Source organism: Oculina patagonica, chromosome 12 (assembly GCF_052425735.1).
Source record: "Oculina patagonica isolate OP01 chromosome 12, crgOcupat, whole genome shotgun sequence".
Classification (NCBI taxonomy): domain Eukaryota; kingdom Metazoa; phylum Cnidaria; class Anthozoa; order Scleractinia; family Oculinidae; genus Oculina; species Oculina patagonica.
This window is the reverse complement of record NC_135769.1, coordinates 3,273,114-3,296,323: the sequence shown is the minus strand read 5'-3', so window position 1 is coordinate 3,296,323 and position 23,210 is coordinate 3,273,114. Positions and strand designations below refer to the sequence as shown.

Sequence of the window (23,210 nt, the reverse complement as noted above, 5' to 3'; positions counted from 1 at the left end):
ATCGGTAATGACCAACTCGAATTTTCTCGTTTGTAAAAGGACATCTTAAATTCCGTTCATAACAAAGACAAAAACACAACTGGCGCGACATCAAAATCATTAGAAATTTACTTTAACGTGACACTAAGACAAAGAACTAAGTCAACAAGAAGAAGCGATTGCGACTGGTTTCAGTCTATTTAACCAGTGACTAAAACTTGTCTTTGGGAACTTTGACTTAGACCGATCAATTTGTGTACACTGTGTTCCTTTCATCATACATGTTTGATCATTAGAGAGGGGTAGAACCCTTCAGCCATGTCTTCGGTTTAGGGCAGTTAGGCTATAAAATCTGTGTTTTCCCCACTATTTGCTGCCAGCAATTTTACTTAAAATGCCGCCGGTTGATAACGGGCTTACTAAAGTTTGCAGTGACACAACTAGCATACTGCATACTAAAGTTGTTAAGAAATGTGTTCCCTAAATATTTACTTTTGGTTCCAATGATCTTGTTTTTAAAATGCTGATTCAAAATGTCTGTGTTCTATGAGTCTATGACAGGAAACCAAACCTCTCGATTATCATGAAAAATACTGAAAATATCCCAAAGCTTTTATTTTCACTTTGTTCAGAATCTTGCAAAATCGTTTTAAAAACGGGTAAAAATCCTGACGCGACGAGTCATGCAGGTACTGAATACTGACCCACTTCTCGCCATTCTTTCGCTAGGAATAAATTTTCGTGCATGGATATTAATTTATTTGTATAACATCTTCGCGAAAATAAAAGGTAAAATGGCGTGTATGGTAAAGATCAGTTCAGCTATAAATTCAGAAATTGAAAACTGGGGGCAAAAATGTGATGTCACAACGAAGCAGATTCGAAAATATTAAGGGGTCATGAATGGTCCCTCAAAACTTTGTGCAGTGCTCGCAAAATAGGGCTTCTGCTCGAAATACTAGCAAAATTTTAGTGACTCGTTTGCTGGTGCTCGCATCTTTGTACAAGTGCTCGCATGCTCTTGGTTCGTTTACGTCACACAACTATGTAATCACAACACAGTGAGATTAGTGAGTCACGCACAGCAGTCGCATTGAAACTTCGTTGACCTTTCTGAGCTACCCTTCAGAGACTGTTTGTCTTTTGCGCCTTCGCAGAGCTTCCAGACAGTTTTAGAATACGTTCACTGTTTAAATCGCCTTACCTTTAAGCCAGGGACTGTTTTCGTAGAAGCGGAATTTCAACGCATATTGCAATGGATTCAGCCTCTTTTTGGCTTCTTGTTGCATCAACTGCCGGGGTAGTCATCATTTGTTATCTGATTATCAACCTGGTGAAGACATTGCATGCCGCAAGACAACTTGCTAAGTTCCCCTCAGCTCCAAGCAGCTGGCTGACAGGGCATCTCAAATACGTAAGCTAATCAGTATTTTTAGTTGTTTAACCATTAGCAAATGCAAAGAAAGCCAAATATAAGCTAGGCTTCATCGATTGACTTTGCCATGTTTATTTCACAATCGGCATGACTCTGCAAAAATGTGTGGGCGTCACATATCCCGGGGGGGGGGGGGGGCTCCCAAATGAAAGGGACGGCGATGCTCATCGTCTTGCTTAGAGGTGTAAATTTCGGATTTTTGGTCTCACTTAGGGTGTTCTGGACAAAATGCCAATATTTTTAGCCGTCAAGTTCTCGTTTAGGGCTGCACACGAAGAAAAATATACAAATTTAAATTCTATTTTTAGTTTTTTGGTATCTTTTAGGGGTAAAAAAAAGCTTAAGCCACGCCCAGATTGGTCTTTTTAAGGGGTTCTTTTCAAAATTTTCGACGAGCATCCCCGTCCCTTTCATATGGGAGTCCCCCCCGGGCGTCACATTCTATCCTTGGTCCGGGATCTCCAACGGGAGGAAAGGCGAAAGGAGCAGACGGCAAAGCGAAATGATTTAAGTGGTAGCCCCGGGGGAGGTGATCCCGGAATTTTTGGTGGCGCTGTACGGCCTTTGCTCTATTTCAGATTTCTTATACCCTGTTAGGGACATGACCGTGTTTTGATACATGATCACAGCTACAGGACATTGGCTTTGGCCTCTAGTTAAATCGCGTCTCCTAACGGTTATTAACGGGGATTTCGCAGATTTTGGATCTAAAACTCTAAACTATTCTGAAATTAGTGGTAGGCAACTAAACCCATAAAAAACATTTTCTTTGAACATCTAAAGGAAGATATATCCTTAATTTGCGGATAGAAATCAATCTACGGCTATAAATATTGATTTTTTGATAATGCGCGGAAACAACTTGAAAAAGTTAGCCTTACTTTTTCAAGTTGCAATCCGTTTCCATCCGAGCCATCCGCAGCCAAAGACGCTAACGTTAACAGTTTCAGTGCTCTAATATAGTAATTTTTAATAAAAATGGACTATTATTTTTTGGTTTCCTGCGACACAAATATAAATTTTGGTTGTTCATAAATCTGGTAAAATCAATGACATAGTCCTTTTAAGCACTACGCTAAGGTGGGGTTCTACTTGAATTTCAATAAAATTTTAAGAGGTTTAAAGAAGGGATAGAAGAAAGAAAACAATTTAAAACACCACTAGACAGTTGGCCCCCACGCAAGAGCACCCCAGTTTGTCAGTGGACTGTCTGATGTCCGTCTACCAATTTTTAACTTCAACTTCTAATTTTAAAATCGCATTAAATCTCCAAAATCATGTTCTTATTTTTTTAAATTTTACTAATCGTTTGAGAAAAACTATCTCCTCCCAAACATCCCCAGATATATGAGTTGAGTGAAGCGTTGTTTTTTTTGGATTACTTGAAACGCGAACGAGATATTTCCGTTAAACCCATGTTAAGCGGTGGAAAAACGGCCTTCAGGTGATCAGGTGAATTTTTTGCGTTGGCTCTTTGGGCTGGCGTCATTTAGATTTGCTAAACCATGCTGATGAGTTCCAATACGAACGAAACAGCTGTCCGCGGTTGCAATCCTGCTGTATCGGTTCTAGTCGTGCCCGGGGGAGGGGGGGGTACTCCCATAAATTTCGGATAGGGGTGTGCCGCCCAGGTTCTTAAACCCTGACCCTATTTAAGGATAAAGAAAGCGAAAATTGATACCCTTTTTAAGGCTCAAAACTGAAAAATGACACCCTATTCAAGGGAAGAAGAAACGTTCTGTGACGACGCAAATAACGGCTAACCGTGCACAGCAAACAGAAATCTTTATAAAATCAAAATCGCTTTACTAACACTTGAACGGATGCCTTTTTACGTTTAGCTGGGCGTTTTTTTAGCTGATAGAATTTAGGTACCCTATCTAAGGATCACACCGGGAACACATTGCCAAAAGGAACAAAAAAAAGATACCCTATTTAAGGACTGAGAACCTCAAAAACCATACCCTATCGGGCGGCACATACCTATAAAGCCCATATATGGGAGTACCCCCCCCCCCCCGGGTAGTCGTGGTGATGTCTCGCAAAGTCTACTTTTCACGTAGTACGATCAGCCTTGCAGTCTTGTTTGTCACTTTAGGTGAATCTCCGCCTTAACTGACTGTGTTTTTTTTTCTTTTAGTTACAAGACCTAGATGGGGCTGCTCGTCTTCAGTTCCATGTCCGATGTGCAACTGAATTCAAAACATGTTACGCTGTATGGAGGACTTCTGTAACTGGTATCTTAGCACTTTGTCATCCAGATACAATCAAGGTTATGCAATCGAGTAACGCTCCAAAAGGAGACACGTACCGATTTTCCAAGCCATTCTTTGGTAAGAGCGGAAAAAACATTCTTTGTAGTTTCTGGCGTGAAACTCTGTATCAGCAAATTGTAAATACCTTATTCTTACTAATTTTCGCGATTTTCACGATTTGAAAATAATCGCGAAATTTGGTACGCGCGAAGAAAACATTGCGCGAAATTTAAACAAGCGAAAATTAATACCACATTATGTATCAAAAGAACAAATTTGTTTAAATGTTTGGAACTGCAACTATCTACCTTTTAAAATATGTTTCCGTCTTGTTTTTGACTAGCACCCTTCCTCTGATAACTGTTTCGCTCTTGTAAATTGGCCAAAACCTCTTTAGTACAGTCAGCCAGACCTTTGTACATTTCCAGTAGTTCCTTATATGCTCCATAAAACACTGACAAAACCGCGACATTTAATACACTTTTTCGCTAATTTCTCTTGCAATCGCGAAAATTAATACTCGCGAATTTTGGCTCTTGAATTTTCGCGAAATTAAGTACGCGCGAAAATTAGTAAGAATAAGGTAACAATCACTTTACGCGTTTATTCCATAGATGACAAGGTTTCTCAGGGAAGGGGAGAAACACGCGATTCAATGTGGACCTTCTCTGGGGACCCTTGCAACAGCATAAAAAGTTGCAACGAATGGTTGTGGAGGGGGACGGGGGGCAGGAGCCTGGTATAAAAGGGGTCGGGAAGTATATGGGATACGGGAGAAAAGAGGGCGGGAATCCGTACTGAAACGGGGAGGAGAGAATTGTGCAACATTGCGAAATATTTTGCAATAGATAACGCCCGAAGAGGCAGGAACCACCTTGGAAAGTGCGGGAACCGGGAGTACAAGGTACGGGAAGCGGAAACTACAGACCCCCTGTCTCTTTCCCCCTCTCCCTACCCCACGAGGTTACCGACATCAACTTTCCGAAGATGTTCAAAACTTGTCCAAAGGTCAATCAAACGTTTGCGATTATTAACTAAATATGTCCGAAGATTTCCGAGGACGATCCAAAGAAGAGGGTCTCAATGAGGTTAACCGTTAGCCGTAAAACGGCCAAAGAGTTAGCCGTTAAGCGTAAAAAATTAAATGGAAAATTTTTACCCAAAGCCGTAAGATATGTAGGCTCAGTTTCCAGCCGTGGGGGTTTCGGTGCGCCCGCGATCCTCTCCCCAACCACGGCTGGGCGCACGGGGTGTCCCTTTGTTAGAATTGGCCAATCAGGTAGAAGCCCCGCGAAATTTGAGGGGCATAAATTTTGAGATAAATATTTCAAAATGGCGGACGCGTCGAGGTTTGACAGAAAATTCGAAGATGCCTGTGCAAACGCTCTTCAGAAGTTCGGTTTTGATAATTTCAAAGAGAAACAGATTCTTGCTATGAAGGAGTTGATGTTAGGGCGAGATGTCTTTGTCAATCTGCCAACAGGCTCAGGAAAATCGCTGATTTTTCAAGCTTTTCCACTGGTCTTCGATTACATGAGAGGAAATGAAGATGCTCAGGTAATTGTTGTGGTCATTTCTCCACTTCTTTCTTTGATGAAAGATCAAGTTAACTATCTGATAAGTAAAGGTGTGAAGGCTGCTTTCCTAGGAGAAGGACAGGACGATGAATCGGTGAAGAACGGTATTGAGAAAGGTCTCTATCAAATTGTCTATGGCTCGCCAGAAACTTTTCTTGCTACCAATCGCTGGCGTAAAACTCTATCAAACACAGTGTATCGACAAAGGCTATGTTTGATAGCCGTAGATGAGGCGCACTGTATATCCCATTGGGGATTTTCTGCCAAGAAAGGAGAAACAGCGTTTCGAATTTGGTTCAGAAGAATCAACGAACTTCGATCTCTCGTTGGATCCGTTCCACTCGTAGCTTTAACAGCAACAGCAACGAAGACGACCCGGAGTCAGATTATCAAGACACTTGAAATGGAAAATGTTGCCGTCTTTTCTGAAAATCCAAATCGGAAAAACATTGCCTATGGTGTACAAGTGACCGGCGATGACCCACTTACAACGTTTAGTTCACTCATTCAAGAGATCAAAGAGAAAGGGCGAAGTTGTGGCAGGGTTATAATTTATTGCCCAAAAATTAAAGTCGTTTCTACTCTGTATGGCATTTTTAAAGCTGAGCTAGGAGTTGACATGTATGTAGACAGAGGGACTTGTAACCTGCGAGAACGTTTGGTGGAAATGTACCATTCTCGAATTGACGATGAAAACAAATGAAATTTTAAAATCTTTTTCGAGTGAAACTGGTTGCATTCGTGTGCTAATTGCAACAATCGCCTACGGAATGGGAATAGACTGCAAGGGTGTAAAAGATGTAATACATTATGGGCCTCCTCAAAATCTCGAAAGATATCTCCAAGAAAGTGGGAGGGCAGGGAGAAGCGCAGAAGCAAATTGCAGGGCAGTGATTCTGTATTCAAATGTTATGTTGCAAAGTTGTGACGAAAGCATCATGGCATATGTTAGAAACAACTCCATTTGTAGGCGTAAACTACTGCTCGAACACTTTGACTATGATTTGTATGAACTGGAACGATACAATCATGCACATCAATGTTGTGACATTTGCAAAAGCAGATGTAAATGTGATGTAAACACTTGCAGTTTTGTCTATTTTGATAATACACTTCCACAGCACAGCACCGAAAAACCACCAGAGAGGCTTATAACAAGTGGTGAAAAGGAAAAACTCGTTGCAAAACTGGAGTATTTAAAGAGAGCATTAAATAGTTCATTTCTCGAAATGGCACTCAAGCACAATGTTCCACTTTTAACACCAATCGATTTATTGTCTGGTTTTGGGGATTGTCAGATGGCTCAAGTTGTGGACCATGCATCAAAAATTTTCACCTTGACCAATGTCTATGAATATGTAGACATCTGGCATCATGATGTTGCCACAGAAATATTGTATGTACTTAACTTGGTATTTGGGGACTGTGATCATGACTTTGATGAAAATGATGAGCAACTACTGGATTCCTCATTTATAGTACCAGACATTGATTTGTGGTGTGGTGATGATCTTGACTTTGTACCAAGTGACTTTCTTACTGCAGAAGACATGCACACTTACCCAGAAGAGCAGGAGTCTTTCTAAGGTACACTGTTTGTTCAACTGTAATAAATATATTCCCATGTCAATTATGTTGTGACTTACACCTGGTCATTATAAGAAGTATATTTTAATCCCTCTATTTACTATTAACAATAACTCTAATGTTACCAACCATTGTCCTCGAAGTCTGGTCTCCTAAAATCAACAGCTATTCTTAAAATTTCAATGCATGTATTACATATACAGTACCTTCAGTTCTATCTTAGGTAAAATTAACCCTTTACTAACCCCCATACACTGTAGTCAACATTTTCATAAAAACGAGCCATGGTATATTGCAATTCCTGAGTTTTGATTGGTTCACAGGCGAATGGTCACAATTATGGTAGATGTACGTATCAGCGAGAACAGCCGGGAGCTCCGAAATTATAATTTGTTGGGTGTTTTTGATAAAACAATTATTCCATTGGTGCTTGTGGGATACTAGATAGTTTTAGCCACCCCGGAGCTATGCCCCTTGTTTGCTATTTACCACCTCATATCCAACAGAATAATGGTTGTGGAAATTTGTTTAAAATTCAAGCAAGTAATTTTTATTTCTCTTTGGCAATTACTTTTATTCACACAATCTCATAAATATGTATTAATACAGTGGAGAGAAATTTGATCTTGATCACTCTATGGCTGAAACTTCAAAGAGTTAAGTTGGTCTTGGTAACAGTCACTCTTTAATTTCTGGTGTGTCCCACAGCTGAAGAAATGACCTTAAGTTTCTGAATTTTATTCTACACCATTTGGGCTGGTTCATCTTACAGTGGTGCACATATTTTCTAGTTTTGATAACCTAAACCTAGTGAGCTGCTAATTCAATGCATGATCAATGAGAGAATATTACAGACAGTTAAAAGTATTGTAGGGCTTAAGAATCTATCTAGGTCTTCTGCCTTCAACAATATTCTTTTTGTGGTCATTGATCCATTTAAATAGGGAACTGGTATCCAAAAACTGTAAATAGTCACGAGGACAGTTGTGAAACAGCTTTAGAGGTTCTCTGTCAAGCTTCCTTGTGAAGACATCTTCTGTGACCAGTGCATCAACAATAGTCATTAGATCTCCATGCATGTTTTTCTTTGTATGTTCTGCTGAGTTTTTGGGGACATGCATTTCACAGTCGAGCTTCTCAAGCAAATTAAGTATAAGAAAGAATGCTCTGCAAATTCTGTTAACACTTGTTTCATTTACATTCGCTCCTAAGGCCCTTAGGAGTTCAGTGACAGAATGGTTGTCATGCTCGAGATTAAGATCTAGGAAAACATTATTCCCTTCCCCTCCTTTAGTGTTAACAGTACGGTTCCATGTGAGACGCTCTGCTTCTCGTGGGGTTGACAAGGCAAAAACCTGAAACAAATGATAGAGAGACTCAAGAGCATATTTTACGCTTCCTGAACCATCCTGTCGAAAATGTAACAAGAAAAACTTGATACATCTCAAAATCCGAACTCCATCTCCTTCTCTTCCAGCATCTATGAAATTGCGAAGTAGTAAAGCCATGTTCATTATGCTGCAGTGGTAGTTAAGAACATCATCTTGAACAACTCCATTTTGATCCATTTGGTCAGGAAGTGTTCTTGCTAACTGTGGTACTTCTTTGATTTCTGGAGGAGGGTCATGAGCCAGCTCGTGTTGCCTTCTGCTGCGTCCATCATATCTAAAAGATGCTTGGCACCCGCTAAATCTGCATGGATATCTTCCATCAAGATTCACCACTTGATTGGCTTCATGGTCTTCCCATTCCTGTAGCAAATCAATATTACTGAAGTGCGTTTTGTACAATTCAATGTCAACAATGTATGTACAAATAAACTTCAGCACAGTCGTTTGCAAATACTTTAGCTTGACTGGCTTAATTCTCTCTTTCATGCTCTCACTGAAGCCATTCTCTGTTGGCTTGTCGTTAACATTTTTCATTCCAAAGAATTTTAATCCAGCAGCAATAATTTGAGCATCCAATACTAAATTCAGGAATCTCTTGCATGGTGCAGGCTTGTGTTCAGCATCTGTAACAACATCACGCCAATTAACAAGATTGCGCAGGGCAAATAATGAGGTTCTGTCACATGCTGATGATCCACTATAAACTCTTCCAAATATAAGCTGTTTGATAAATAAATACAAATAATATATTAATATATTTTGTTACATTACCCCAATTACTGTACCATCCTTTCAATCAATCAACTCTAATAAAAGAGAGTAATGGCAAGCAGTAAAAACTGATAAACTAGTGGCCCAGCTCGAATTACAAACTACTACCAATTATTAATATATACAATATAAAAATCTTGTTGTGATGCTGGTGACTTATTTTATGTTAATAACAAAATCTGATTAGATGGTCTTTGCTTTACAGATATTGCGGCCATGCACCATGCCACTCAAGACAAGGCAAATAACTGACAATAGTTGCAGCTTCTGGATCAGATTAAACAGTAACCAAGTTGAAGTCTTGTTATTAAATAGATTGCCATTAAATACGTAGTGTTTGAAAACCTTGAAAAAAATGTATACAATTTCTCCTGCCATCTATTTTCACAGCCCATTATATAAGAGTAACTTGAACTTGAACTTTATTCGTTTTTACAGTATTTTCTCAGCGTATTAGCATATGTTTGCTAGGGGCCTAGTCAGCCCCCCTCAGCTCCGAGGGTAAATAAATTTTATTGATTGATTGAGTAGCAGCTTTGGTGATAGTATTTCTAGCTCCCTCTTTCAAAGAACCCTGTATCTGCTCCGAAGGTCAAGGTTGTGTGACCTATTGCTATAGGTCAACATTGTGTTTTGAAAATACAGTCCAAAAAAGGTTGGATTCTTACCGCCAAGAATTTATTCTCAAGGTGCCAGTCAGCCAACTGAAAGAACAAGCCTTCCAACCGCCCTCTTTTTGAGTAGGCATTACTGACTGAGAACTGGCCTTCTAACCCACGCTCCAGTGTGAGCTGGTCCCCTACAACTGGTACTCTGTCAAATATTTCCACTCCATTGTCATTTGTGTGTGGCACCCACTCATGAAGAATTCTTAGAATATCTATCATATCCTCTCCGAGGTTTTCGTTCTTGAATAGCATTCCAAGATGTACCTGCAGATGAATGGATGCTCTATTTTATTAGTTCTCAAATTTTAAAATTCAGCTGAAAAGAAATCAACAGACCTAATATTTTAAATGAGAAATGTTATTATTAATGTAATTCAAGTAATTATTTATTGTGTAAACTATTTCCCTTGCGAACCAACCCCCCCCCCCCCCCCCGGTTCCAACATCCCTGAGCAGTTGCTATTAATAAGAGTCTGCCAGAGTTTGAGTGCACAAGTTAAAAGGGTCTATTTGAGCAGTTTTCACTTGAGTGTCAAAAGTAATTTGTGTTAGCTTTGGTTTTCTGTTACAGTCAACTCTCTCTAAGGCAGAACCTGTCAGGACCAGCTCCAACTGTGTTTCTTAGAGAGGTGTCTGTCTTATAGGGAGTTAAGTTACAGTAAGACAACTGAGTAACAGTAGGGACAGGACTGACACTAGCTGTCCATCTTACAGAGGTGTCAGTCTTATAGTGGTGTCTGTTTAGAGAGAGTTGACTGTACTACGCTAAGTGATTGATTTAATAATCTTGCAGCACTTTCTCTGAAGGTTAGAACAAAAACAGTCAGAACCAAAACCAATCATGTCCCTCGTGCAAGTTTCCCTGCCCTTCATCCCAGCTACATGTAGTTGCTTTAAGATCTGATTAGTTCACTGGATTGTCTGTGTCTTGTGATTGGCCAGAGTAATTACTTTGCTTTTAGTTTTACGGCACTCAATTGAAAACTGCTCTTTTTCGAGTCTAATAACATCCTACAGAGTCTTTAATTATCAGGGCAAGGAAAAGGGTGCAATTTGAGAAGAGGGGGATGTTTTGAAAGTGTACATGCTGTGATTTGAGTTTACATATACCCTTGGTACAATCTGGTATGTTGTTGGTATGTACCAAAGGTAAAATTGAACTGCAACATTCATATCAATTCACAAAAGGAAATAATATGAAAATTAAATGAATATTGTATACCGTACCTTGTTTGTTGCCTTTTTCATTTCCTCAGAATACTTGTGCTTGATATGGTTTGGCACAATGTCTTTGAAAATGTCAAATGAAGAAAAGTTTTCCACAAAAACTCGTGAAACCAGGATAACAAAGTCATCCATTATCTTTTTGTGGTCCTCCAGTAAAGGCAGTATGGCTCTGTTTGGAACATCTTGAATATCTGCAAGTGGCTTTTCATCAGAAAGTTCAACTGGATTGACCCTGTCAAACACTGCATTATGGTTGCACCAGTGGTGATCTTTATTCTGATTTTCAGATGTCATTTCAGAAGCTTCAATCCTTATGTCAAGGTTGTCTAAAACAATACTGAAACTTGAAGGCCTACTTTGTGCCAGCTCATCCAATTTGTCTTTCACATTTTGCAGTGTCAGTCTAGACTCATTGAGGTCTCCCACCAAGTCTGCATTTGAAGTTATGTCATTGCTTGCCTTGATTGTCTTCTCCAATTCAGTTATCCTTGTGTTTAACTCTTTCTCCTGATGCTTGAGCTCAATTTCTTTTTTCAAGTAATCTGACACCTCTTCTTTCTTTTGGATTAACTTGATGCTATAATCTTCACCAACTTTGTCTAGTGCAGTGTTAATGCTTTTTGGTGACATTGTGAGGCCCAAATGATTAAGTCTGATAAAACCCTATAGTAGAGACAAGTATTTTATGTTACCTTCATTAATCTGAAAATAAATACTGTATTTATTCGATTAAGCGCCCAACCTCGAATAAGCGCCCACCTCGAATAAGCGCTCACTCTCAAGGTCCAAAAGTTAATAAGCGCCCAGGGCGCTTAATCGAATAAATACGGTATACCTAAATAAAGAGATGTTGCTGTGCTATATCTATCACACATAGAGGGATCTGATGTTCACTATATCAATGGTTAGTTAACTTATTAATGGTGGCTAATCAAATACAAAAGGAGCATTGACAACCATGACAGTGCATAAAAATGTTTGTGAGGATGTAATCCTTTTTATCAATAATTTATTTAAATATCAAGTGCTTACCTTCTTTGTTATTCCTGCAGCTTTTAACATCAGGCTCATGACATAAGGAATTAAGCTCATAGCAGGGTCTCGAAGTTTTAACAAAATTCCAGCTGCAAGGCAGATCCCAGGGTACCTAGCTGCATCTGATTGACCTTGCATAAATTTTGGAATTGCAGCTGCCTGTAAAACCCTGTGTAGCAGAGGGGCTTTTTCCTGGATCTCATTCCCAGCTGCACTCCATGAAAATGTTAACATTGATTCTTTTGTGGGTGTCCTTAGGCAAGAGGGTGATTTTGTTGAACAAAGTGTTTTGGCCTCATTGCTAATGACATTGCATATGTGCTCTTCTACACTCTGTCTCAGCTCTGATGACGAAAGCATGGCAGTAACTATTGATTTGGAATCACTTCCCCTTGCAAGTGCTTTTCCAAGCTTAGTGAGATCCTCTGGTAGCTCCTTTGATTTTTTGCCATTTGAGTAATTGATAGTGACCTATTGTTTGGAATGTAATATTTCAACATTAGAATTTTTGATTTCTATTAATAACTTGAAATTACTATTAACAACTTGAAATAATCTTACTGGTAACTTGGATGACTGCAACAGGGGTGGGAATTATTGACAAATACATGGAAAATCAAAACCTGATTGTATGATAATTTCAGTAAATTCGATATGTTCCTTGTTTTTCACCACGATAACCAAATATTTAGCGAGGATCATTAAAATTACATTTTTTCAGAATCACTTTTTACATCTTCACTATTACTGTAAGTTCCATTTTTCGCGCCATATTTACCAAGTGACAATTGAAAATACAATGTGGACATTCGTTTCTGAATTTAATATTGTAAATAAGCTGCTGGTAACTTACTTTGAAATCACTGCAGTCGTCGTCAACAATATTTGAATCTTTAACAGTCTGAACTGTTGAATTAAGTGGTGGCTTGGGACAAAATATGTATCCAGGGGAAATCATGTTTGCTACGGACGATAAAGGCCAAGGGCCTAGAAACTGTTGGACCATAGCTTGTGGTGCTGGTTTATCGTCACCAATACAGACAGGTTCACAGGTAGGAGCAGGAGAACTACTACTACTTTGACCACGCGGTAAACCTGTTGCCTGAGAATGCTTCTTCAATTCGGGCGACTGGTGAGGTTCCACATCGGAAGGCAGACATCGTTTTATCCGTTGTTCTGCTCCTTCTTCGAACCGTTGCACAATGGAAGATTTAAGCATTTCACAGCTCGCTTTCTGTTTAAAAAACTTGTCAATGTCTCTGAAACAAGGCGTCTCGCAGACATAACGATGAGAGTTGCTTGTTAACTCCTCCGGTGACAATGGTAACAATTCTGAAACCTTTTGTTGCAATTCGAGTTGCTCTAGAGATCGCCTTTTTCTTGAGTTGAGTTCTTCTCTACCACAAAGAAAGCAACCATCTTTTTTAAACACTTTCACGCGTTTATGAGGTGTTGCTTGCAACATTGCAGGGACTCTTTGAACTCTTCGCATTGAAACACGGCAGTAGTAAATTATGCACAAAGCAACTTTTTATTGCATAATTAAAACAAACTGTAATATTAATACTATTACGTCAGAGACAAGGAGTGAAACCCGTGCGCCCAGCCGTGGTTGGGGAGAGGATCGCGGGCGCACCGAAACCCCCACGGCTGGAAACTGAGCCTATAAGATATGTTACTCGTAAAAAATCGGCCAGTAATTATAAATAAATCAAACTAGTTCACTTCATCGTCCCAGAATGGCCCTGAGACCTAAAATATGTTTTGCGATAATGGAAATTAATTTTTAACTTGTAAAACAATGAAAATTAACTTTTAACCTCTGTTAACCGTTATGGAAATAAATTAACCGTTAGCCGTAAAAAATCCAAAATTTTAACCATTAACCGTAAAAGCCACCATCCCATTGAGACCCTCAAAAAAGTTTCGACCATATCCTAAATACATCTTATTTCATACTCAGACCACTCAGTAACTCAATTTGTCAGACCTGGCCAAGCGTGATGGTTCCATACCCATGGGATACTCAGTGCTGAATTTGCAACGACTCCTCCGCGTTCTGACTGAATATATTCGTTAAGGCACGATATATATTTATTGTGTTAATATTTATAGGAGATGGGCTGATAGCCTCTAATGGAGATAAGTGGTTCCGAATGAGAAGACTTCTGACTCCAGCCTTCCACTTTGAGATTCTGAAATCATATGTCAAAGTTTTCCAAGATTCTACAAACGTTCTTTTGGTAAGTAAAAACTTAAGACACCCCCGCAAATAGAAACCGCGGGAAAATGCCACGCCAGAGCCAAGTGAAATTTAAAATGACGAAAGTAGCACTAATGCGACAACGCAAAAAGGTTGTGCTCCATCCGGGATATGGTTGGGCGCATAATAGTGCCATGACTCTCATCAAACTTCATACGTGAAGGACTTTGAAAAGTCTCTGAAAAGGGGCCATCTAGTAGAATCTGTTGAAAACACCCTGAAATTTCGCTTTAAGCGCTTAAAAATTTAAAAACGAGCGTAGTGACCCCCATTTTTTATGACGGAATAATAATATTTAAGATGCAACTTTTAGATACAACGTTGAGATACAACTTTTGGTAATGTATAAAAAAAATCTGACGTGGGGTTCAGAGCCACCTGAACGGGTCACCGAGCTCGTTTTTTAGTTATAAGCACTTAAAGCGAAAATAAAGGGAGTTTTTAACAGGTTATACCGTTGCTATGGTAACATGTAATGTCAAGAAAATAATCATAACTTGTTCACCAGTGATTGGGCATCTGTTTAATACCAAAACTGTTGCGTCAACTGAAAAAGAGTCGTAGTATTGATTCCTCAAAGTTGAAGTACTGCAAATGCAGGAAACTGTTTTGAGCCACCTTAAACTAGTAAAGAAGTTTTAACTTCTTCTTTCCCAGAGATTTCCCCACGGAGGGTCAAGTGTGGAAATTTCATTTCGTAACTTCGCCAAAAAAGGACACCCATTTTTTTTACTCTTTAGGACAAGTGGTCCGCACAGGAGAGGGGTGAGGTGGAGCTGTTCCATCACGTGAGTCTGATGACATTGGATTCCATTCTCAAGTGCGCCCTCAGTTACAAAAGCAATTGTCAGACTCAAGAGTATGTGAATAATTCCAGTATATTGTACGTTAGTTTTTCCAATAATAATCAACTATTATTAAGTTTACCACAACACAAACAAAGTGACAGTAGTATTTTTTTTCAATGAATGTGCACTATTACTAATTATTATTACTGAAACTTTCTCAAAGCTTTCTTATATTAATACTTCTAACTAACAAATAAAAAACGATGGGATAATCAATCCGATTTGCGGATTTAATTTAAGGTGGCTCTGAAACTGCTTCGTAGAATTTTTTAAACTTTGCAGAAAGTTGTATCTCAACATATTGATCAATGTTCAGTAATAAAAAATGGGGGTCACCGAGCTCGTTTTTGAATTATAAGCACTTAAAGCCAAAATTAAGGGTGTTTTAACAGGTTATACTGTTGCTATAAATGTTCGGGTTGTAGCCAGGCATGTTAACTACTGTTGCTATGGTTACCAGTGACGTCAACAAAATTACCAAAACGTATTCACCAATCATTGGGCATTTATTAGATACCATTATTGTAGAATCAACTGATAAAGTTTTGTAGTACTGATCCATCAAAGTATAACAGTTTTAAAATGCTGAAAACTGATACCAGCTGCCTTAAGGGGTTTGATTGGCTTAAAAACTCACTCAGTTTTAGTGGTCGCATAGACTTGTTTTGTGTTGGGCATGTGTATGGACCGATGCCCGCAGTCAACGGCATCCTCTCAAGCTCACAAAGTGATCATGTGAGTGGTTGACAACTAATTAATTATTACTTTATGAATTTAATTTAGCCAAAATTAAAACACAATTTTGCTGATTTTGATTTTCCCTTTTCAGGAATGATCCCTACATTAAGGCAGTTTATGCAGCGTGTGACGCAATCGTAAGAAGAGTCATGTAGGTATTTTTTAGGGCTTTTTTACACATGTACGTTTTCTGTTTTGACACTCCTTGATTTGCTTACATTACCGTAAATGATCGGAAAATTATTTAATAAGCCCCGCTCTCAAATACCTTATTGTTACTTATTTTCGCGGGACTTAATTTAAGACCCGCGAAAATTCACTTTAAACGTTTTCTATTGTATTTGTTTATGTTTATTACTTATTTTTGGCCAAATCGCGAAAATTAAGTCCCGCAAAATATGCGCGTTACATTTTCGCGAAATTAAGTTGCGGTGCTAATTTGGGTATTTACAAAGAGACTGAGAAACTGTGTTCATGTTAGCTCTTGTATTTCATTCGAAATAATTTTATATTAAATTGTGCATACCTAGTACGCGCCTCACTTAATTCTCTCTATATTCCCCTCAGTGTTTTACCGGTAGTTGAAATAAGTGCCGCTCTCGAATAAGCGCCGCACCTTTAACAGGCAAAATAAACTAAGCGCCGCAGCGCTTAAGCGATCATTTACGGTACTCCCACGCTCATTCGCTTACTCGCTTACTTGCACGCTCCCTCGCGCACTCGTTCCCCTGCTCTCGCTGGCATACAAACACACGCCCCTTCTCCTGTCATAGGTCGCCATAAGCTCTCATGTCTAAACTTCGCTTTATTTCACGTTTACTGTAATTCCTATGTTTCTTGTATGTTTTTGTGGCCCCATAAGAATGTTTCAAAATGCAGAAATTAATGCTAACGTAAACAATTTAAAAGGTGAATGCATCAAGTTATTTTTCATTCTCGTCCCCATAGCCTTTTCGTTTCTCTTAGCCGGCTGGGCCTTGGCACAAGAAAACCGAGGGCTCTGGGGACAGAGAATTTCCAGTCCTAGATTTTAGGGCTTCCGGTCTTCATGTATGCAGTCATGATGTTTTAAAAGAATTTATTAGAGAGTCGTTACGTTTTTGACTTCCGTTTAGGAATTCTTTATTTCAAACAGAGCCAATCAAAAAAATTTGAATTAATTCAAAAATCCTATGTCTCCAGAGCCCTTCGTTTTCTCGTGCCAAGCCGGCTAAGAGAAACGAAAGAGCTATGGGGACGAGAATGGTAATTTTTTCATACTAGAATTAGTGCGGGCCGTCTAAAAGTAACTTCTGTTTTCTTCGTATTTCTTCCCTCTTTAGGAACCCTCTTTTGTATTCAGATACGATTTATAAAATGACGCCAGGAGCCAAAAAATTCGCTGGAGACTGCTCTCTTACACAGGCCAAAGCAAAAGAAGTCATCAAAGAAAGAAGAGCTGCTTTACAAGATACAGTGAGTGCTGAAAACTTCTTGTTCAAAAACACCTTGGAGTGAAACAAGCGTTATGTAATCAGGGACCGCAGAGGGGGCCGGGGGAGGGGGCCGGGGGAGGGGGCCGGGGGAGGGGGCCGAGGGGCCCTACCAATTTTTTGCTTGGGTTGATTTTTTTAGGGCTTCAGATGACATAAGTAATTTATAAATTTTTTTCACTTGAAAGTAACAAAATGCGTCTACACTTGCTCATGCACATCACGGAGTCCTTTCATATACGAACGATGTAAAATGGCCCAGCTCACAACGAGTCTCTAGTAGCTCAGTTGGTTAGAGCGCCCAACCGGTATTCTGGTAGGCCATGGGTTCGATTCCCGTCGGGGACTCAGAATTTTTTCTTTGTCCCATGCTCGTGTCACGTTGAACATCTCATCTTTATGATGTTTGTAACTGTTTGTAGTTCTTCTTTAGTCTACTTGCTGGATTTCGTGCAGTGTGGAAAATCTCTGGTCTCAGCCTTATGTGCCTCCTAGGCGCGAAGAGGATTATGTTATGTATGTATGTTTCGAGTGAAGCCTCTACGTATAGTTTACTGTAGAGAGCACCACCCTTAGTCCCGCCTGTATTTCTTCGTTTTGACACGTATTCTGAGTGGATTTGCTTCTCAAGCAAAAATCCACTCAGAATACGTGTCAAAACGAAGAAATACAGGCGGGACTAAGGGTGGTGCTCTCTACAGTAAACTATACGTAGAGGCTTCACTCGAAACATACATACATAACATAATCCTCTTCGCGCCTAGGAGGCACATAAGGCTGAGACCAGAGATTTCCATTGCTCCCTTTCCATGGCTGCCTTCTCAAGTTCTTTCCACGTCTTCCCTGCTGTTTTCATTTCTGCCTCGATCGTCCTCCTCCAAGTCTCCCGTGGACGTCCTTTCTTCCTTCTTCCACTATCCGGTGTCCATCTTAATGCAGTTCGTGTTATGCTATCTCGACCTTTCCTGATAACATGCCCTAGCCACCTCCATCTTCTTTGCTTTATTACTATGGCGATGTCCCGTTGTCCTGTCCTTTGATAGAGTTCCTTGTTCGTGATCTTCTGGGGCCAGTATATCCTGCATATCGAAAGGGGAGATATATATTTAAGGATTTTACAGGTTGGAGTAGAGAAAAGGGTAGGGAAAAACTTTCATTTAGGTTTTGAAATAGAAATATATCGAACAAATTAGTCACTGATCGGGTGATTTATCTAAGTATTTTAAGGGGTTATTCACGGGAAAAGTTTACAAAAGAGATGCGATATCTTCACTTCAAGTATACGAAAGAGTTACCTTTTCTGTCAAAAATGGTATATAAAACCCGGCGTATCCAATCGAACAAAATCGAACCAAAAATCAATCGAACCCAATCGAACACCAATCATTCGATTGGATTCGGTAATCGAACAAAATCAAACATCTATTTTGCTGTGAGTTCGGTTTTCGAACCAATCGAACACACCCCGATTCGATTTTGTTCGGAATCCGTCTCTTGATAAGTAAAACACGCCGGACTAATCAGGGGGACGGTGCACCTTACGAAATGTCCGCAATATTAACAAACAGGAGCTCGGTAATCGAACGTTCGATTGAGTACAATTGCCGACTGTTAGGTAATCGAACGTTCGATTTTGTTCGATTGTCGACTGTTCGGTAATCGAACGTTCGATTTTGTTCGATTGACCAAATTTTATTGTGAGTTCGATTATGTTCGATTACCGAACCCAATCGAACGATTGGCGTTCGATTGGGTTCGATTACCGAACGTTCGATTGGATACGCCGGGATAAAAGGAAAAGGGTTTGTACCTCGGAGCCGCACCTCCCCGTATATTTTTTAAGTTCCCCTTCCCCCTTCCCACCCGGGATGTGTGTCTGTGTATTCATTTGTGTCAATTCTTTCACAGGCTGAACAAGAGAAGCTGAAGAAAAAGAAACGTTTGGACTTCCTTGATATTTTACTCGCAGCTAGGGTAATATGAAAGTTAATAACAAAGACACTTGAACTTACTTGATATCTTACTAGAAACACTTATGGGTCTAGCCAGAATAATATAAAAGTAAATAACTAAGATCCTTGGACTGCCTTGATATCTTACTCGCGGCTAGAGTAATATGAAAGAAAATAGGTAAGACATTTGGACTATCTTGTTCGCCAGAGTAATACGGAAGTCTTGAATTACAAAGGCACTTGGACTTCTGTTATATGACCTTATATTATTTCCAGCTAGGGCAGAATAATCTATAACCGCCTGGGGGATAAAATTTTAGGATTTCCGATCACAAAATCTTAACATATTTCGAGTACTTGTTAATTACCAGCTTTTGTCTCACATTAATTAAATACTCTCGGACATTAATTAAATACACAGAATTGTTTGTATTCGTAACATTGCTAGTTTCTGTTCTTAAATTCAGGATGAAGATGGGAATGGTTTATCAGAGGAAGAAATTACATCAGAAGTCATGACATTTATGTTTGCAGGTCATGATACAACTGCGAGCTGTAAGTAACACAAGTGTTTCAGCCGACGCTTTTCTTGTACACTGCAACTTAATTTTGGCGCGAGTTTGTCGGGCGATACGCGGATCTCGAAAAAAAGGTCCGCGCGCGCTTATGGCTCGCGAGGCCTTCTCGCGCGCTTATGGTTCTCGGGATTCTCTCTCGCTTATATGATGCCTCGCAGGGCCCTTGCATTGATTATAACTGAGAGAAAACAGACGAAACAAGAAACTACTGGTATCTCCACTGACGCCTACCTTTGTTTCGCTACGGTAAACTTTTGAATTCAAATTTGAAATATTTAGTAGGACTACTTCATGATTATAAATATTGCTTGCTTTTACCCAAATCCACTCAGTAGAGTACATGCGACACTACGTCAATATTGCTCTGGCAATAAATCACTCTGATTGGTTGATTTAAGTTACTGGTCCTTTTAACTGGCATAATCGTGTAATAATAAACAGCAATAATATACACAAATATTGCTAATACGATTCATTCTCTCCTGTGTACCAGTGCATCGCTTTACCATTTATTGAATATGTTTCTTTTCGTTTTTAAATCTAAGCGATCTCGTGGACACTGTACAATTTGGCAAGATTCCCAGAACACCAGGAAAAATGTCGCGAGGAAATCGACGAAGTGCTTGGAAATAATGAAGAGTTTGAATGGTAAGTAATGAGCCATGATCAATTTCCAATATTTAAAAAAACTAAAGATGGTAAGCGCTGTGATAAGTTAATAACTTAATCATTTTCTGTCTATTATGCATTACTGTAAAATGCTTCTCATTTTTGGGGTTGTTCTTGGGGTTTTACTCTTTACTTTTTTTCAGGAACGATCTTGGGAAATTAAAATATGTCCATCTCTGCATCAAGGAAAGCAACAGACTGTACTCTGTTGTTTCTCAAGTCAGTCGTTTGTTGGAAAAGCCGTACGAGATCGATGGAAAACTGGTGCCTAAAGGTGTGTTGGTGGTATTTTAGAACCGTGTTAAGATCATGTTTAGTGAAGGAAGTCACTCCATAAAATCATCAGGAAGCTCAAAACAAAGTAATATACATGTCGTTATATATATTACTTTGTTTGTCTCCATCTAACATTATTATTTTTTCTTGTAGGAACAATGGTGGCCTCTCAAATCTTTGCTTTGCATCGTAATCCACATGTGTGAGAAGATCCTGAGGTGAGGTGGAATGTTTAAATATTTAATTCCTTCAGTTCCTTTTTCGTTATATTTGAAATTTCAATTTTACAAGTCCCTCCAACATGGAATTACGGAATAACATCCATTTTTTAAAAAACATTACATTGGTATTGCGCAAATTCTATCCAAAATGTTCAAATGCCAGCCTGTCAGTCAGTCATTTATTCATTCATTTATTCCGTCAGTCTTGAGTTTCAGTCACTTAGTCAGTCAGTCATTCATTCTTTCATTCGTTCAGTAAGTCATTAAGTCAGTCAATCATTCAGTCAGTCATGATCATTCAATCAATCAATCAGTCACTAGATAGGTACCTTCTTAAACTAGATAATTATGCTACCTCTAGAATCATAGCTAAATATATCTTCCTAATGTTTCAAAAAAGAAAAGAAGTTTTAAATTGAAAGTTATATCAATAAATAGTTGTATAAGTAATAGTCCAATAATTACCGTAAACGTTTGCATTGTAATTTCATTGTTTGTTATAAGTAATTTGTTAGCATAGTTGCTATAACACCTTTATTGTAACTAGACCAATACCTCCCTTTGGAGTGTAAGGCACAATAAAGATTTACTGTTACTGTTACTGTTAGTCATTCAGTCAGTCAATCAGTTAGTCAGTCAGTCAATCAATCAGTCAGTCAATCAGTCAGTCAGTCAGTCAGTCAGTCCGTTAGTCAGTAAGTCAGTCAGTCAGTCGGCCAGTAATTAGGAGCCAAAATAAATGTATTTATTGATTCATGTGTATTTCACAGAAATTTGATCCCCTTCGTTTCACCACTGAAAATGTGAAAGGAAAGTCGCCTTATGCATACGTTCCTTTTTCTGCCGGACCAAGGTAAAATTATTAGAACACTTCTTTTACACGTTCTGCGATTGAAAATGAAGACTATGGTGGCGTTTAACGAGAGTTTTGACAATCAAAATAATCCTTTTTGATCAGTCGAAAAACCCAGTCTCAAATTCACATGCAGAGAGTAGTTGATTGTTAAGGCCGTAAAGACTGTTTAATTGTGCATTCTCCTGTTTTAAGTCCCAATTTATAGTCGTTAATTAAGTTTTTTAGTGTTTTGTTCTCTCATACGCGTCGAATATCGAATTAGCCTCGCTCTGTCCACGCCATAAGCGTTCGAGCCCGGGGATTGTAATTAGGAGGGGTGGGGTGAATTTTGCTTTTGGTGCATCCTCGTCACTTTTTAACCTGAGAGCCCTGTGGGTTTTGAAAACTGAGACGTTTGGCCGTGTAATAACTGCCTGCTTAGCTCTTCTTTCGGTGAGAACGTTTTGATTTTTTCCTCTTCGCCGAGCGGCGAAAAGTCGAGGGTTAATTTTCCCTTCGTATTACTCTGACCTTGAGTTTTACTAAGAAAGACTTCAAGTATCAACTTTCTGTGTTTCAAAACTGTTTTTAGTTGTTACAAGCAGCTAGAACAAAGACAAGGCAGAAGCCAGTGACAGATTACTGACGGTAAACGCTTTGTGTTTTTACAGGAACTGCATCGGTCAAAGTTTTGCTCTGGCTGAGATCAAAACTGCATTGGCCATGATTCTTCGCAAGTAAGTGATAGTTATTCAACATGTTTGTTTGTTTGTTTTCATTTTATAGCTATCCACTTCATAAAACATCCCTTTTATCTTCTTACGTTACTTCATAGTAACAAATTTGTCGCGAATTCAATTGACAACATTCCAATTCGAGGTATTACAGATATTTTTGATAAAGCCAGAGAGGGTGCATCCAAGTCATTTTTTAACCTGAGGATAGCCTGGGGCTTTGAGACCTGAGGGCATTAGCCGTGCAATGGCTGCCTGTGAAACAGTCAAGTCTCTAACCAATACGTTGCCGAAGATCGTGAAAGGGTCCATACATAAAATTTGCTTTCTTGACACAGGTTTGAGCTGAGCGTCTCTCCTCAGAACATCGTAACGGACGAAGATCTTCAACCTCACATAGTTCTGCGAGCGAAAAATGGCATTGTGGTTAACATCTCGCCACGAACCAACACATAGGAGAATGAAGAAAGAGATATATTGATGGCAAAAGTCTTATTATTTTAGAATGGCTTGATCAGACGTTGCTTTCATAATATCAGCTTATTCATTTTATTGTACACCCTCCGCTTATTTCCTCGATTACACGTGCCCCTCCCTTAAGCTTTTACCGTCAGATAGACGCTCCATTGGAGATCCAGAAATGTGAAATAGAAATCAATTAGCAAACTCGTAAATTAAAAGAGTGGGCTCAGCCAGTTA

At 39.3% G+C, this 23,210-nt stretch overlaps 4 protein-coding genes across 6 annotated transcripts; 3 read left to right on the top strand and 1 right to left on the bottom strand.

Moving 5' to 3' along the window:
• Positions 1-8: 8 nt before the first annotated feature.
• Positions 9-22,922, top strand: LOC144631805 (cytochrome P450 4F3-like). Of its 3 annotated transcripts, XR_013566800.1 has the most exons (14): positions 1,016-1,393; positions 3,555-3,747; positions 14,041-14,168; positions 14,929-15,047; positions 15,866-15,925; positions 17,097-17,229; positions 19,155-19,220; positions 19,666-19,753; positions 20,322-20,424; positions 20,589-20,719; positions 20,875-20,939; positions 21,713-21,795; positions 22,449-22,514; positions 22,850-22,922. XR_013566800.1 is itself a non-coding variant. In XM_078490369.1 (12 exons), the coding sequence occupies exons 1-11, from the start codon at positions 1,235-1,237 to the stop codon at positions 20,925-20,927; spliced, it is 1,233 nt and encodes a 410-aa protein (XP_078346495.1). In that variant the 5' UTR covers positions 998-1,234; the 3' UTR covers positions 20,928-20,939; positions 22,449-22,464. The 3 variants fall into 3 exon arrangements, 1 of the variants encoding a protein (XP_078346495.1); XR_013566801.1 differs by lacking the exon at positions 19,155-19,220 and having other exon boundaries at positions 9-1,393; XM_078490369.1 differs by lacking the exons at positions 21,713-21,795; positions 22,850-22,922 and having other exon boundaries at positions 998-1,393; positions 22,449-22,464.
• On the top strand, positions 4,859-5,949 carry LOC144632052 (uncharacterized). Its single transcript, XM_078490657.1, has one exon. The coding sequence runs from the start codon at positions 5,002-5,004 to the stop codon at positions 5,947-5,949; it is 948 nt and encodes a 315-aa protein (XP_078346783.1). The 5' UTR covers positions 4,859-5,001.
• Positions 5,957-9,339, top strand: LOC144631838 (uncharacterized). Its single transcript, XM_078490413.1, has 2 exons — positions 5,957-6,833; positions 9,201-9,339. Exon 1 carries the CDS (start codon positions 6,017-6,019, stop codon positions 6,830-6,832), a length of 816 nt encoding a protein of 271 aa, XP_078346539.1. The 5' UTR covers positions 5,957-6,016; the 3' UTR covers position 6,833; positions 9,201-9,339.
• On the bottom strand, positions 7,357-13,390 carry LOC144632051 (uncharacterized). The gene is made up of 5 exons (XM_078490656.1): positions 12,779-13,390; positions 11,923-12,396; positions 10,891-11,553; positions 9,664-9,927; positions 7,357-8,944 (listed from the first exon to the last, which is right to left on the bottom strand). The coding sequence occupies exons 1-5, from the start codon at positions 13,388-13,390 to the stop codon at positions 7,718-7,720; spliced, it is 3,240 nt and encodes a 1,079-aa protein (XP_078346782.1). The 3' UTR covers positions 7,357-7,717.
• Positions 22,923-23,210: the final 288 nt, after the last annotated feature.

Bases quoted from the DNA above. Each gene is read 5' to 3' on its own strand.
- LOC144632052 (XM_078490657.1), top strand. From the start codon at position 5,002: ATGGCGGACGCGTCGAGGTTTGACAGAAAATTCGAAGATGCCTGTGCA.
- LOC144631805 (XM_078490369.1), top strand. From the start codon at position 1,235: ATGGATTCAGCCTCTTTTTGGCTTCTTGTTGCATCAACTGCCGGGGTA. The intron at 15,048-15,865 runs GTATGTGAATAA...TTCCCTTTTCAG, and splicing joins AGCAATTGTCAGACTCAAGA to GAATGATCCCTACATTAAGG. The intron at 20,720-20,874 runs GTGTGTTGGTGG...TTTTTCTTGTAG, and splicing joins TGGAAAACTGGTGCCTAAAG to GAACAATGGTGGCCTCTCAA.
- LOC144632051 (XM_078490656.1), bottom strand. From the start codon at position 13,390: ATGTTGCAAGCAACACCTCATAAACGCGTGAAAGTGTTTAAAAAAGAT. The intron at 12,397-12,778 runs GTAAGTTACCAG...TCCAAACAATAG, and splicing joins ACGACTGCAGTGATTTCAAA to GTCACTATCAATTACTCAAA. The intron at 8,945-9,663 runs GTAAGAATCCAA...TTTATCAAACAG, and splicing joins TTGAGAATAAATTCTTGGCG to CTTATATTTGGAAGAGTTTA.
- LOC144631838 (XM_078490413.1), top strand. From the start codon at position 6,017: ATGGGAATAGACTGCAAGGGTGTAAAAGATGTAATACATTATGGGCCT.